At 42.2% G+C, this 16640-nt stretch overlaps 1 protein-coding gene across 2 annotated transcripts in view; it reads right to left on the bottom strand.

Moving 5' to 3' along the window:
• The window catches only part of DNAH5 (dynein axonemal heavy chain 5), a 332322-nt gene that overhangs the window by 253436 nt on the left and 62246 nt on the right, over window positions 1-16640 (bottom strand). For both annotated transcript variants that reach the window (XM_024981527.2, XM_015459121.3), the window contains exons 2-5: window positions 7209-7343; window positions 6159-6243; window positions 2936-3096; window positions 1496-1717 (exon numbers count right to left, since the gene is read on the bottom strand). In XM_024981527.2, coding sequence (XP_024837295.1) covers window positions 1496-1717; window positions 2936-3096; window positions 6159-6243; window positions 7209-7343 — 603 coding nt within the window. The remainder of the gene's footprint in view (window positions 1-1495; window positions 1718-2935; window positions 3097-6158; window positions 6244-7208; window positions 7344-16640) is intronic.

The following is a 16640-nucleotide window of genomic DNA, read 5'->3' as shown; positions in this document are numbered from 1 at the left end:
AGTGGAGCCCTGTGGAAGCAGTACTCTTTTCAGGAGAATAACTATTTAATTTAGTTCAACTTGCATTTAGGTGGCCTGCATCATAGTCAACTACGAATATAACTCAAATGTTCGCTGGAGCCAACTCCCCCTGTGTGGATATCATTTACTCAACTCTCCCATCCCACATCGTTTAGAAAGCCTACTGTCTGCCTCCCTGCCAACATCCCAATAGGTCCCAAAGGGTCTCAGTATTTCCTGGAGAGCAGTGAGCATTATCTTGTCATTGGTCTCACAGGATCCATTTCTGTGTCTCCCACTCATGCCTTATCTGGGCTGTCATCTTTCATGGTTTTGCATTCACCCCACCTTCTACCCCAAGGAATCACTAACACAGGCTCACTGTAGGTGGCACAAATTTTACTGATGCCAAATCCTACAAATGCCAAACTTATTCTTTGTGTGTGTATGTGTGTGTGTGGTTGTGCTGGGTCTTCACTGTGACAGGCAGGCTTCTGTAGTTGCATCACATAGGCTTATGGGATCTTAGTCCCCTGACAGCGGGGCTTCACTGATGGCACAGACGGCAAAGGATCTGCCTACAATGAAGGAGACCTGGGTTCGACATCTGGGTCAGGAAGATCCTCTGGAGAAAGAAATGGCTACCCACTCCGGTATTCTTCCTTCTTATTATGTCTTTAAAAATCAAGTAGTCTCTGCTTCCCTGATGGCTCAGACAGTAAAGAATCCATCTGCCAACACAGGAGACTCAGGTTTGATCCCTGGGTTGGGAAGATCCCCAGAGAAGGAAATGGCAACCCACTCCAGTATTCTTGACTGGAGATTTCCATGGACAGAGGAGCCTGGTGGGCAACAGTCCATGGGGTTGCAAAGAGTCAGACATGACTGAGCAATTAACACTTTCACTTTCAGTTCCCTGACAAGGGATTGAACCGAGGCCCCCTGCATTTGGCACATGGAGTCTTATCCACAGGACCACCAGGCAAGTCCCTGCCAAACTTCTTCTTAATGGCCCTTTAGATCACTGGCTGGACCACAGGACCCAATCTGTCTTCAGATATATCCATTCGTCTCTCCTCCTGCCTCTTCAAAATTTCCTCCCATCCCTACCATCATCATCACCCCCCAACCTCCCCATCACCACCACCCCTGAAACACACACCACACTCTGGCTCCAAATTTCTCCTTCTAAGTTGCAGAGCAATACCAGAAGCACTTCATGCTCTTCTTGCAGTCCAACATCTGACATGACAGAGTAAAACTCTCCACCATGGCCAGTATTTCTAAGGAACCCACAAAGCACTCATTGCTCCAAATGACAGGAATTTAAATCTAGTCACCACCACATTTTCAAGGGACAATAAAGCACACACAATATATTTTCAAGATTTGCAAAGTAGTGGAATCAAGACCCTCTAAGAGAAGTATTACACACCTAGGTGTTGATTTGTTCACCATCAGATACTTTTTGAAGAAATAACATAGTTGTTCTTACCTTCTCCTTCAAACTCTCCTGTGCGCTGGCCAGGATGCTCACAAAGCCTTCCAGGGAGCCCAGGAACTCCTGCCGAAGGCTGGAGGCTTCTGGAAGGCCCTCGAGCTCACTCCAGCCATGGCTCGTGGCTCTGAGAGCGGGAATGAAGATGTCAGACAGCAAACGTCTCATGCTGTTGAGCAGACCCCCGTCTGCGGTGTCAAGCATGTTGAAGCTCACCTCCTGCAAAACAATGGGGAAAAACCTTTATCGTAAAAAGGATCTTCAACTGCAATCTAGCTACTGTCATTCGTAAATGAAGACCTGCCAAATGAGTAAAGCAGGGACTTCCCTGGTAGTTCAGTGGCTAAGACTCCACGCTCCCAACACAGGGGGCCCAAGTTTGATCCCTGATCAGGGAACTAGATCCCACATGCCATAACTAAGACCCAGAGCAGCCAAATAAATAAATGAGCTGTAACAAACACATGAAAAGATGCTCAACATCACTCATTATCAGAGAAATGCAAATCAAAACCACTATGAGGTACCACTTCACGCCAGTCAGAATGGCTGCAATCCAAAAGTCTACAAGCAATAAATGCTGGAGAGGGTGTGGAGAAAAGGGAACCCTCTTATACTGTTGGTGGGAATGCAAACTAGTACAACCACTATGGAGAACAGTGTGGAGATTCCTTAAAAAACTGGAAATAGAACTGCCTTATGACCCAGCAATCCCACTGCTGGGCATACACACTGAGGAAACCAGAATTGAAAGAGACACATGTACCCCAATGTTCATCGCAGCACTGTTTATATAGCCAGGACATGGAAGCAACCTAGATGTCCATGGGCGGACGAATGGATAAGAAAGCTGTGGTACATATACACAATGGAGTATTACTCAGCCATTAAAAAGAATACATTTGAATCAGTTCTAATGAGGTGGATGAAACTGGAGCCTATTATGCAGAGTGAAGTAAGCCAGAAAGGAAATTCTTTTTTAATATTCATTTATTTATTTGGCTACACTGGGTCTCAGCTGTGGCACTTAGGATTTTCAGTTGTGGCTTGCAAATTCTTAGCTGTGGCAAACAGGATCTAGTTCCCTAACCAGGGATTGAACCTGGGCTCCCTGCACTGGGAGTATGGTGTTTAAGCCACTGGACCATCAGGGAAGTCCCAGGAAATTCTTTTTGAAAGAAAAAAATCTCACTGTTTTACATTCACACAGATACATATAATGTTATATCAATTTTCATTAACAAACTGACTATTAATTCCTCTTATTCAACAGATTTAAAGGAACCATCCTCTTGACTGCTTACTTTAAGTGACTTGAAAATATTGCTGTGAAAGCAGTTTTAAATATTTAATGAATACAGTGGTAGTCTCCATGGAAGGTATCTTGAGGGTAGAATTTTTGTGATTTTTAGTAATTCAGGAGCTGTTGCCTCTTACCCGATGGATGTTCTCAGGGGTGATAGCTCTGGCAGGGTTGGTCCTGATGAAGAACACACACACCCCAGTAAGAGCAACATCTTTTCCCTCGGTCACAAACACCTTGGGTTTTTTCATCTTTCCAGAAACAGAGTTTACTCCTCCTGGAGAGCCAAGTTGCCCTACAAATGAAAAGGATTTTAGTCCCACAAATGCTATACTACGTCCACGTGGTCATCTCTTAGAATGAGGCTTCCCTGTTAAAATACTGTCATGTTGACTCATCCTGGTGCCCTACAAGCTCCATCCCTTGGACCACCTCTAGCCTGAACCCTAAAGGAATCTCAAAGGATCTGTTTTATATAGTGATCATTTTGAGACAGACAAAAATACTGAATCCCTGTGCTGTACACCTGAAATGAATCTAATATTGTAAGTCAGTTATACTTCAATAAAAAATAAAGAATAAAAAGTAAATGAAAGGATCTGCTTAATTCCAGACCACAAGTTCACTTCAAAATTGGTGCTCCAGGGAAAAACAGAAATGGAAGAAATAGGAATGAGAGTTCTGCTGCTGCTGCTGCTAAGTCGCTTCAGTTGTGTCCAACTCTGTGCAACCCCATGGACTGCAGCCTATCAGGCTCCTCCATCCATGGGATTTTCCAGGCAAGAGTACTGGAGTGGGGTGCCATTGCCTTCTCCAATAAGAGAGTTCAGTCCAGAGCAAATTCTTGCTGGAGCTGCAAGTCATCCTTGATGGGGCCATCAAGGGGCCAATGAGAAAGGGTGAAGGAGGAGACAGCATCTACTGGTAAATGTTGTGCATCAGGGCTTCTGCTCAGTACCATGCATGCGTGCTAAGTCTTCAGTCAGGTCCGACTCTTTGCAACCCTCTGAACTGTAGCCCTCCAGGCTCCTCTGGGATTTTCCAGGCAAGAATACTGGAGTGGGTTGCCATGCCATGATCTTCCTGAGCCAGGGATCGAACCCACAGCTCTTATGTCTCCTGCACTGGCAGGCGGGTTCTTCACCACTAGCATCACCTGGGAAGCCCTGGCTGGTACCATGTCTACGTTTTTGAAACTGCTTGCAACCCTGAGGACAGCTGTGACCCGCCTCAAGTCACACACCAGGAGAGCCAAGATCCAAATCCAGTTATGACTGCAGAACCTCTACATCCTGTTGTTCTGATCCAGCTGGCCCTCCAGATCACCGGAGTCAGAAAGACGCAGGGGAGGCAGGACAGCAAAGTGATGGCTGATGTGGGCTCCACAGTCAGTCTCCCAGGGTTTCCACCTCCGGCTGCACGTCCTAGCCATTTACGTGGAGCAAGTTGCTGCACGTCCTAGCCATTTACGTGGAGCAAGTTAACTTCGTCTTTTGTTCCTCTGACATCTCATCTGAGCAAGGCCTGAGAATTCCAGGTCAGCTAGCTCACAACAGGTGCCAGCCAAGTAAAAACTTCACTGCTCCCTCTTCCCTCTTATCTCTGCCCTGACACACTCAAAAACTGTGGTTAACAGGATGGGGGTAGGGGGTGGAGGGGTGAGTTGAAGGAGAAAAGGAGACCATCTGCTCCTCTCCCACTGCAGATACTGACCCTCAGAGGCCTCTGCTGCAAAGGTGGGTGGGATGAAAGGAAAGGGGGAGGGCCAAGAGTGGAAGAGATTTAACTTTAGATCAACTAGTTTTGATCAACTGGATATTTTTACTTTCTGAATTGAGGCTGTGTTTGTAATTGGACGCAACCATGGGAACTTTTATTCTTTTTTTTTTTTAACTGGGTTATAGTTGCTTTACAATGATGTGTTGGTTTTTGTTGTACAATGAAGTGAATCAGTTATATACGCCCCCTCCCTCTTGAGCCTCCCTGCCACCCACCCATCCCCCATCCCACCCCTCTAGGTCATCACAGACCACCTAGCTGAGCTCCCTGTGCTACATGGCAGGCTCCTGCTAGCTATCTATTTCACACAAGGCAGTGCCTATAGGTCCGTCCCAATCTCCCAATTCATCCTTCCCTTCCCCATGTCCATAGGTCCATTCTTACATCTGAGTCTCTATTCCTGCCCTGAAAATAGGTTAATCGGTACCATGTTTCCACATATATGCGTTAATGTGTATTTGTCTTTCTCTTTCTGGCTTACTTCACTCTATATTTTTATCTAAAAGTATCCAGCAAAGTTCATGGGGTTGTCTGAATTGCAATTTAAGTTCAGAAGAAAAGCTGCTCCTACTGAAAAGGTTTAAAGGGAGAGTGGGGAAGAAAAACAAGCTCGCACTTACGTTCACACCCCTGCACCCTGTGTGCCATGTAAGGTGACACACAAAGGCCAGCCTCACCCCGTGCAGAGTTCATGGCGAACTTCACATTCACTCAGTTAGCCTAACTCAGCTTGTGCTTTGCAATCTGGGACAGGACTCAAAATTTGTCTTGTTTTGATTTTTTTACTCAAAATACAATGCCCTTTCTGACCACAAAATATAAAGCAGATAATCTGGGGGAAATGCCAGTCACTTATGCATGCATAATTTCCTCAGTTTTTAAATAAAAAATCATGGTCATATTCTATGCCAAGAGCAACAACTATCTTCTCTTCCATCAAAAAGGTCACAAAGGGATTGCATATGATATTTTAATATAATCATAATATATTTATGTCCTTAGTTTGGCTTTAAAATTATATTAATTCACATAAAAGTAGACGGGGATATATCAATAGAATCCACATAGAGATTTGCAAGTTTATCTTAAGTGAAAATGACTAAACTTGTCATTCAATATTATTCATTTGAGTCACAGTCAGTAGAAAATAAACATGATGTGATATTTCACTAAAAAAAAAAACTCCTATTACACATCTTGGCAATAATTCCTATGTTCAAAAGAAATAGAGAAGAAACAGATGCCCAGTGGAAGTTCTAGAACATAATGGCACAGAATGAACTAACATGTAAGGAAAGGAAATCTCAAAATGTAAATTATTTTATCATTCTCTAGCTACCAGCACAGCCTGAAAAGGAAAACAAAATATCCCAACTGAAGTTAGAACCAGGCTGCAGAGCCACCGTTATCTGTCCTTTGCTTGAGGTACAAACAGGACCTGTTTCACTGGGCCTCATCCCCCACTCCTCACCTGTCCCATCCCCCAGGATAAAGTCCTCGCAGTGGCCTCTGCTTCATGCCGTCCTTGGGTAAATCTAACAACACATTTCTGGGTTATGCGACATCAACTTTAAATACCTGTTTCCACTACCTCCACATCCTGATAGTAAAACATGAGGTGACGAAGGCCTCCAGCAGCAAAAAGCTGATCGATTCTTTCAATCTGGGAAAAAGGAAAGGCAAGGTAATGGCTTTGTTCTGAATCAGAAACCAGGTTTAAATCAGCATTTATTATCATCTTTCTTATTCAGGTAAGATTTCAGTTTACCCAAACCATATAGAGCACATTTCTTATAACATAAAAACCACACAAGAATAAACATCTTACCACAGTAAAGGCTAAATTCAAAGAAGTGATCTGATGAATCGTAAAAGTATTTGCTACATCCACACATCTGAAAAGAGATTGTCCCTTAATATTGGCTAATTTCTTAAAGTGCTGAGCTGTTACAGGCAGATATAAATATATTTAATTTTTCACCCAGTTACAGATCAGAGAGACCACACCTTTCAAAATGCAGTCTAACACACTATAGAAAAATATCATTAAAGTTCAATAACCTTGGAAAACCACCATGATGAGAACATGTATGACTACGGAATGCTCCACCGTCTCGCAACTTCGTCCCGTCCATGAGGTTCTGTGTACATCTAAAGGTCTGCCAACTGGCCTGCTCCATGGCAGGATATGGAAGTCAAGGTCAGGAACAAAAGAAACCAGAGTCAAAGCCAGGGAACTATGGCACGACTCAATCTCCCAGGATAGAACAGGATAAAGTCAAAAAAAAAAAAAAGATAAATTAGCAGCTGAGAGGAGATTCTGTTCTCTAACCTCAGATTCCAAAATGGCACCCAAGCCCAGCTTCACTGACATCTCTCACTGTCAGAGATGTCAGATATCTCTGACATCTCTGTCAGGATCATGGAACTCAAATGATGATTTTAACATGGAGAGCTGGAGAGCCCCAAGCTCATTCTGCCATCACCATCACCTGTATCGAGTCAGAATGGGGTCCTGTCCATGTTGAAACAGACACCCTTCCCTAAGGCCCAGCACAGACCCTGCCGTAGGACAACATGAACTGTGCCCTCCATAATCAAGTCAGTGGGAACACAAATGCATCGCACCTGATTCCCCTCAAGAATGGCATCCTCCACTTCAGTTTTGTTTAGGTCCACACAGGAAGCTACAATCCCAAATAAATAGTCATGTCTCCCATCCAGACGAGCCCGCTTGGCTTCTTTTTCTTCCTTCAGTCTTTGCTAAAAAAAGGGAAGAAAAATGTTATATGACAACCACTGTTCTCAAATGGATTCACTCTAATTCATTTTGTAATTTCATACTACCATTGCTTTTTCAAGTCTTAGGTATTCAGCTATCACACAGCTTAATGGTACCACTTTTTATGTACTATCTTCTATATTTAGAAATAATGTTATTTCTACTATGGAAATGAGATGTGCTCATTGTTTTGAAATTATATAACACAGATAAGCCAAAAGAAGAAGCAAAAGTCACCTGCCAACCAGATAATATTACTGTTAACATTTTGTTCTAAATCTTTACAGACTTAATTTCATACATATATAAGCATTCAAAAGACCTTATATATAAGACACACAGCAAAATTTTTTAAAAATCTCATTTTTGTAAACATTCCCTATGCCACTAAAGTAATACATATTCTTCTACACTATTCCCTATGTTTCTTGCTTGTCTAAAAGTTCATATCTGGTCTTGAAATTAATTTATGAATAGCATTGCTTACTTTTTTACCTGTTGACTGTTAATTACAATAATAAACAAGTTTAGTGCCACCAATGTTGCAGTTTGAAGCGTATCTTTCCATGTGTGCTCTGTTCATACAAACATATACAAATGTATATACAGATTTCTATTTATATTATACTATAAACATTTTTCATGCATTTTCCCTTAATAATACATCATAGACTTCTTTCTAGTTTAATACAGACTATTCTAACTTGCTTAATGGCTGCAAAATATTTAACAATATGGATAATTATTCAACCATTTCACCATCAATCAATATTCAACTTCCAATTAATCTTAAGTATGTGCATTATCTTTAATGCTAGCCAGTAGCTCTGAATCCTTCTTGTTTTTAACAGTTGTTAAACCCCAAATATGTATGAGCACTACAGAGGCAAACACTACCCAGTGACCTCAAAAAACTAACAGACTGGTTTGCAGAATATGAGCAGAAAATGTAAACAGGACAGACTGGCATTATGGTTGATACAGGAGCATAAGATTTATGCAAGGGCATTCATGGGTCTTCAGAGAAGGAACCAAAGGGAGAATCCCCCTCTAGCCCAGTGCTGAGGAGGGGTGGAAGGTACCGGAAAAGTTTCAGGAAGAGTTGACTTAAGCCTGGAGTTGAAGGAGATTTGACCACACTACCTGGGACAGAGGCATTTCTGCAGATTCAAAGGCCAAAAGGCATAAGAAACCATAGCAACTCTGGAAAACACAAGGCAGCCAGGATGGCTGAACTTGAACTAGAAAAACATAATAGGAAATGAGAGAGAAGTCAAATCATAAAATATCTTATGAGCCATGGAAGAAAATATAAACATTATCTTAAGTCCATGGGGAATCACTGATGAGTTTCAAATCAGGAGAGATGTTTAGCTGTCCATGCTGCATCAAAACATCAGTCATTGTGACAGCAGTGTAAAAAGTGGATTGAAGTGATACAAGTCTGGAGACAGGAAGGCCAGGCAGGTGGATGTGTTTGCAGAGCCTACAAACACATTTGCAGAGCCTGGGACAGACAGTTCCTTCGGAACGTGCATCTGGAGGCCAAGGGGAATTTGCACTGCAGAGACAGACACTGGTTCTCAATATAGCAAAACAGACATTGTGGGCCAGATCTTCCTTGCAATTGCATTTACAAGACGGCTTCAGCATCCCATAGCTCTTCTGCGATGTGATTGTGCCACTAACCGATCAAGAGGTGGTCTCTCTATCCCCTCCTCTTGAATCTGGCTGGAACTGTGACCAGTTTTCACCCAAAAAAATATGGAAGGAAGTGAGAATGTAAAACTTCCTAGGCCAGTCCTGCAGAAACCGTCAGCTTCTGCCTTTGCATTTCCAAATACTCCCTCAGAACCCAGTTACCATGCTATAAAATGTCCAAATCACATGGGGAGACCAAACGGGGAAAAACCAAGGCACTCTAGTCAACAGCTCAACAGATCTCCTAGTTCAGGGGTCCCCAACCTCTGGGCTGCAGGCCAGTACCTGCTGTCGATCAGCAGCAGCATTAGAGTAGAAATAATAGGGCTTTCCTGGTTGGCTCAGGTGGTAAATAATCTGCCTGCAATGCAGGAGATCTGGGTTTGATCCCTGGGTCAGGAAGATACCCTGGAGAATGAAATGGCAACCCACTCCAGTATTCTTACCTGGGAAGCCCCATGGACAGAGGAGCCTGGAGGGCTACAGTCCACAGGGTTGCAAAGAGTCGGACACAACTGAGTGACTAACACTTTCACTTTCAAAGTGCACAATAAACATAATGCACTTGAATCATCCTGAAACCATCCCCCCACTCCTTAGTCTGTGGAAAAATTGTCTTCCACAAAATCGGTCCCTGGTGCCAAAAAAGTTGTGGACCACTGTTCTGACACTCGAGCACCAATTTGCAAACTATCTTGGACATTCCGACCTAGTCAAGCCTACAGATGACTGCAACCTAGACAATGACATGTGATAGAGAAGAACCATCCAGCTGAGCCCAGCATATCGCAGACTCAAGAGAGACAACAGAGCTATTAAGAGATAACAGATAATTGATATCAGATAGTTAAGCCATTAAGTTCTGATATGATTTGTTATGCAGCATGAGGCAACAGAGTAATTCTTTTAGAATAATTTCATTAGTTGGACAGAAAACCAATGGATGCAGAACCACAGAAAAGAATGATTGGGAAAAGAGAAACATACTACCCTTTCCAGAAACTTGACTATAAAGGAAAGAGATGTGGTTACTAGTAGAAAAAGGAAAATTTAGAGTCAAAGGAGAATTTTTTAAGATACAATAGAATTAATAAGTTAAGAGGAAAAAATTGGGAATTTCAGGGTTATTGAAAGACTATCACTAGACATATGCAATTTATATTCATTTGTCCGAAACTGAAGGAACTGCTTGAGAGACAAATTGGTTGGGGGTGGGGATGAGGGTGCCGGGTAAGGTTAAGGTTCCAAAAAACAATCTACCTATCTTCTTGCCATTTCCCTAAAGAAAAGAACTGACACTGGTCTTAACCCAAAATGCACATTCCATAAACATCATATAGAAGTAAATTTAAATCTCTTTTCAACCATGGCTAAAACCAGGAAAATGTCTGTTCTCTGACTGTGTTCCACATTCAAGGCAGGGAGGAATAAAAGACTTTTCTCAAAGCGATATTTCTGGGTTTATACTAAATGTCTCCAGCAGTGTGTAGGCACAGTCGGCAATCAGGGGAGCCAGGGACCCAGCAACAAATCAACTAGATGGCAAATGCTGGGCAGCCAAAAACACATTTCAAAACTAAAGAGCCAGTAAAGTCAGGACGCAAACCAACTGAAGGCTTCCAACGAACATAGAAATTTCTATAGGATTCTGCCATGGCAACGCATTATTCTATGACTCGATTTTACAAGATTCCAACAGAAAAAAAAAAAGAACATATTCTAGTGGAGGAAGGGAAAGATTAGCCTCTAAAGCAGAACACTAGTTATTTTATTTTTACTTAAATATCACAGGGGAAAACTTCTAAAGCAGTTTTATATATAAAACCAAATGTGTTTTTAAAGTAAATGTTTTCAGCATTATATTTAAAAGCATGTTAAGCATTGAATATGTTCTTACATAACTAGCCTATCTCCTAAGTAATGTGAAATTAACCCTAGTGCCATGTAGATGAAAGAGCAGTGTTTATCAATCTCAACTTTCATTGCCTTATACTAAGGTATCCTGGTACAATGAGGGATTTTTTTTTTACTACCACAGAAAGTCAACAGTGTCAAATAAATATTTGGTGATTGGATCAGCGTGTTGTCAGCCCCTAAACTTGAACCTGAAGCTTTCTGGCTGCCAAGGAACTGCAGGAGCAAGCAATCAGATGATTAGTTGGAGGTGGTTTGTCCTGTTGGCCTTTGGAACATCTTGGAAACAGGATGACAAAGGCGAGAGGTGAACTATGGCATCTTTTTTTTAAAGGATCACATTAAAATTGTTTTCTTTGCATAAGCAAGCTCCAACTGATAGAGATGAGGAATAGGTTCAGAAACCTATTCAATGTTCAAGGAAATCTAGAGCAATATTTAAAATATTTCTGCAAAAGCAAAACTACAATGAAATATCACCTCACACCAATTAGAATGGCCATCATCAAAAAAATCTATAAACAATAAATGCTAGAGGGGATGTAGAGAAAAGGGAACTCTCCTGTACTTTTGGTGGGAATGTAAACTGAAACAACACTATAGAGAATAGTACGGAGGTCCCTCAAAAAGCTAAAAACAGAGCTACCGTATGATCCAGCAGTCCCACTCCTGGGCATATATCTGGGAAAAGCTCTAACTCACAACAATACAAGCAGTTTGTTCATGGCACCACAGTTTTGCCATGGTCAAGACCTGAAAGCAAGCTATATGTTCATCAACAGATGAATGGATAAAGAAGATGTAGTACATATATACAGTGGAATATTACTCAGCCATGAAAAAGAATGAAGTACCGTCATTTGCGACAGCATGGATAGCCCTAGAGACTGTCACAGTGAGGGCAATGAGTCAGACAGAGAAAGACAAATATGATGGTATCACTTACATGTAGAATCTAAAACAATGATGCAAATCAACTTACTTGCAAAGCAGAAATGGAGTCACAGATACAGAGAACAAACTTATTGTCACTAGGGGGATAAATTGGGAGATTTGGGGTTGACATATATACATTACTATATGTAAAACAGATAACTAAGAAGGACCTACTGTACAGCATAGGGAACTCTACTCAATACTCTGTAATGACCTATATGGGAAAAGAATTTTAAAAAGAATAGATATATATATATATGTATAAATGATTCACTTTGCTGTATGAAAAAAAAACTAACACAACATTGTAAATCAACTACACTCCAATAAAAAATTTTTAATGATAAGCAAGCTAAGGTTTGCAGAATAAAAAATAAAATATTTCTGCAATATTTCTGTAACTTGTGACAAATAATGTTACTACCATTTTGAAATGAAAGAGGGAGTAATGTACTCCCTCCCAAGAAACAAGTGCTGATTTCAAGGTAGAGCAATGTCATGTACACAAGTGAGCACTGGTGCCAGACTGGGCTCCAGCCCCAGGGTGGCCCCTAATTGTAAGACCTTGCATCTGTCTTTTAAGCCTTCCAGACTTCAGGTTCTGCAACTCTAAAATCGAAGTGTAGGACTCTGTGACAGCTAAGTCCCTTTCCATCTCTTAACATTTGCATTACTTCTCACTGATTCAAAAATTAACACAGGGACTTCCCTGGGGGTCCAGTGGTTAAGAATCTGCCTTGAAATGCAGGGGACTCAGATTCAATCCCTGGTCCAGGAACTAAGATCCCACATGCCTCAGGGCAACTACTGAGCCTTCAGGCCACAATTAGAGAATCCCTGTGCAATAATGAAAGATCCCGCATGACACAGTGAAGATTCTGATAGAGTTAAATAAAGAAATTAAAAAAAAAAAAACCAACAATGTATGCTGTTTAAAAAAAAAAAGGTAACACAGACAAGAGACTTAACGGTGGGTTTTTTGTGTTTTTGTTTGTTTCGTTGGTTGGTTTGGGTTCTTGGGGTCTTTTTATCAGATCAGGAGAGGTCTGGAATAGGACTTGAGATTTTAAAATATGAATCCCAACAAAGACCCAATGCCATGTGTCTTCATAATAAAGCTCCATGACTTTTTCTCGTGACAAACCCATCCTTCCAATTTTTTTTTTTATATACTAAGCTTTGCCGTTACCTCTAAAGCACCAAAGCCCAGGTCTACATGTTCATCTACATAAACAGTGCGTGAACTACACCCATTTCATTTTGGCTTCAGGTTATAATTCCCAACTCCATGAGAAACTTTGTTCTTGTTCAGTCGCTAAGTCGTGTTCAATTCTTTGTGACCCCAGGGACTGCAGCAGGCCAGGCTCCTCTGTCCTCCACTATAAACTGAAGTTTGCTCCAATTCATGTCCACTGAGTCAGCGATGCTATCTAACCATCTCACCCAACTCAGAATAGACCTTGATGCGAGGAAAGATTGAAGGCAAAGGAGAAGGGTGCAGCAGAGGATGAGGATGAGATGAGAAGCCTTACCCTTGTTTATAAAATGGAGATAAAAGTTCAAACTTGAAAGGTATTTGCAAAGATTAAATTGTCCAGTTCCTGTGTCTCAGCAAATGGTTAATTCCCCCACTGGATCTTCACATCCAGAAGCGCCAGGACTTAAGCTCCCTGCCTGGGTAGCCAATAGGCTGGGCTCCATGCATCCCCAAACTCAAGGACAATTTCACCTGTATCCATGTCACACTGTTCACACCAGGTCCATAACCTATCCTTTCTATAGCCTTTATATATATCTATATGTCATATTGAAAAAAATGCTTTTCTAGAAGACACAATTAACCTTGTTGTCCATCTGAATCTGAGAAAGAGATGTTTTACTGAGAATCTGTTGCATATTTTTTAATGAATATATTTCCATTTTGTAGTTGGGTGTTTTATTCTTTTATGCATATGTAAAGTCGCTCAGTCATGTCCGACTCTTTGCAACCCAAGGACTATATAGACCATGGAATTCTCCAGGTCAGAATACTGGAATGGGTAGCCTTTCCCTTCTCCAGCAGATTTTCCCAACCCAGGGCTCAAACCCAAGTCTCCTGCACTGCAGGCAGATTCTTTACCAGTTTAGCCACCAAGGAAGCCCATGCTTATAGCAATGTAACAAACATAGCAGGAGAGAGTACAACGTAGATTTAAATCCTCACTGGAGAGTACCGTAAATAACGAGGAGTCTATGAATTACAACTGAAACTCCTTATCTTAAATCACCAGGGTAAATACCTCTGAGACCCATTTCACTTTGGTTCTCAATATCAGTCTCAAGCCCAGAGATAATTAATCACCTGATGAAGCAGTGCTGAAGAGGCCAAGGACATGGGTTTGATCGTCTTAGGCCAGTTAGCTTCACTTTATTCCATTTTTGCCAACTGTAGATGAATCAGGGCAAATCCATGAGCAGAAGGGAAAATTACTCAAAGTGTATGTCTAAGTAAAATGCCTGGGGTGGGAGGGAGGCCCAAGAGGGAAGGGATTTATGTATACAGATAGCTGATTCCCTTGATAGTCCTTTGGACAGCAAGGAAATCAAACTAGTCAATCCTAAAGGAAATCAACCCTGACTATTCATTGGAAGGACTGATGCTGAAGCTGAAGCTCCAATACTTTGGCCACCTGATGTGAAGAGCCAACTTATTGGAAAAGACCCTGATGCTGGGGAAGACTGAAGGCAAAAGGAGAAGGGGGCAGCAGAGGATGAGATGGTTAGATGGCATCATCAATTCAATGGACATAAATTCAAGCAAATTCCAGGAGATAGTGAAGGACAGGGAAGCCAGGCATGCTGCAGTTCAAGGGGTCACAATGAGTCGGACATGACTTAGCAACTGAACAATAGCTGATTCACTTCGTTGTACAGTAGAAAATAGCACAACATTGTAAAGCAATTATACTCCAATTTAAAAAATGAAATACAATGCCTGGTTACTGATAAAAATAAGTATTTATTTTTCTTTTTTGAAGGGAGAGATCCAAATGGCCCAGGCTGGTTTCCCTCATTGGTGTGCCATGTATTTAAGCTGATCCTGCCTATCTCCTAAAGGGTAAAATAAAATAAACATCACCTGAATCTCATCATTCCTACAAGAGGAGCAGCTCCACAGGGAGGGACGTTTTCTATTTTGATTTCCGCAGCATCTCCAGTACCCAGAACAGCGCCTAGCACTTAGCAGAGCCTCAATTGCTATCTAATCAGGGGATGATTAACCAAGTTTATCATTCACAAGTCACATTCAAGTAATTAAGGGCTGGTGAAAATTATTCTAGCTCCATGTGAGTCCATGGCAGGTGCAGAATTCAGTCAATAAGCTCCTGGGTCTTGCATGTTGTTATGACTTCAGCAGAAACCACTGCACGGAACTCCATCATTAGTACGGATAATGGCTCCCCCTCAATTCACAGCCACTATAACTAACCTCACTTAGCCTACATCCCATTCAAACATGCTGACTTACAGAAAGAGATGGAAGCAGTTCTGCTTCTCATTTCTACAAATGAAAGGGCCCTCTCCAAGTTAACCCAATTTCCATGTCTTCCAACAAAGAAAAGCCTCCCTTTTCTGTCTTCCAGCATTTTCACCATAACCCTCAGGGCCCAGTTTCCTCGCTGGGAGAGGCTGCTCTGTGACGATGCCTCCTGGACCATCCGAACCTGCTGGAAGATTAATTGGCTGGAAGAGCCGCAAGGGAGCAAGGCTCCACTCCCCACTGCGCTTCTGGCATCTTAACTTCCCTTCCTCCCCTTTTATGTCACTTCTCCAGGTGAAGGGCCACAGCTGCAGGAGGAAGTGCTACACCTCCTTCCCGCGTTAAGAGCACTTGAGCAGAGTGGTTCCTGGGAGGGAGAGACACTCCACGCTGACTAATCCACTCCCAGCAGGTGCTCCAGGGAAGCCCTCCTTTATTTAACAAGAGTTGCACTCCCCCTCCATCGCAAAGAGCTAGCTAGCACTTCAACAGAGAAGGTCCCATCAATTTTCTTTCCACCTGAGAGTAAGTTCTGGAATCTTGTCTATTGTTGCTGAAGTTTTCAGGGCCCCTAAATCTCCCCATTTACCAACTCCCTTACCCGTCATTCTTTCCAAGCATATAGAAGATCCCACCTTACCTGTCACTGTGTGTGGATTTTTTACCCAAGCCAACCCAAAATCTGCTTAGAGGCATGTCCCCATCACCAACTTACCTCCTCTCCCCCCAGCATTCCATAATCCAAACTCTAACACCCACTCAATGGACATGAGTTTGAGTAAACTCTGGGAGGTGGTGATGGACAGGGAGTCCTGGCGTGCTGCAGTCCATGCGGTCGCAAAGAGTCAGACACGACTGAGCAGCTGAACTGAACGGAGTCCATTTTCTACACCCCAAATGTCTGCACCTGACCAAGACTTAGTGAGACTTTATGGGATGGACGTGTACCCACATCCACATTTAAAATGGGTAACCAACAAGGACCTACTGTATAGCACAGGGAACTCTGCTCAATGTTATGTGGCAGCCTGGATGGGAGGGGAGTTTGGGAGAGAATGGATACATGTATATGTATAGCTGAGTCCCTTTGCTGTCCACCTGGAACTATCACAACATTGTTTGTTGGTTCCCTATACCTTAATACAAAATAAAACATTTTCAAAAAATTTTTATAAGGCTTAGCCTCCATATGCCCATATATTCTTTC

The sequence above is a fragment of the Bos taurus genome, chromosome 20 (genome assembly GCF_002263795.3).
Source record: "Bos taurus isolate L1 Dominette 01449 registration number 42190680 breed Hereford chromosome 20, ARS-UCD2.0, whole genome shotgun sequence".
Classification (NCBI taxonomy): Eukaryota; Metazoa; Chordata; class Mammalia; order Artiodactyla; family Bovidae; genus Bos; species Bos taurus.
The sequence above is the reverse complement of the archived record's forward strand: the minus strand, read 5'-3'. Positions and strand labels throughout refer to the sequence as shown.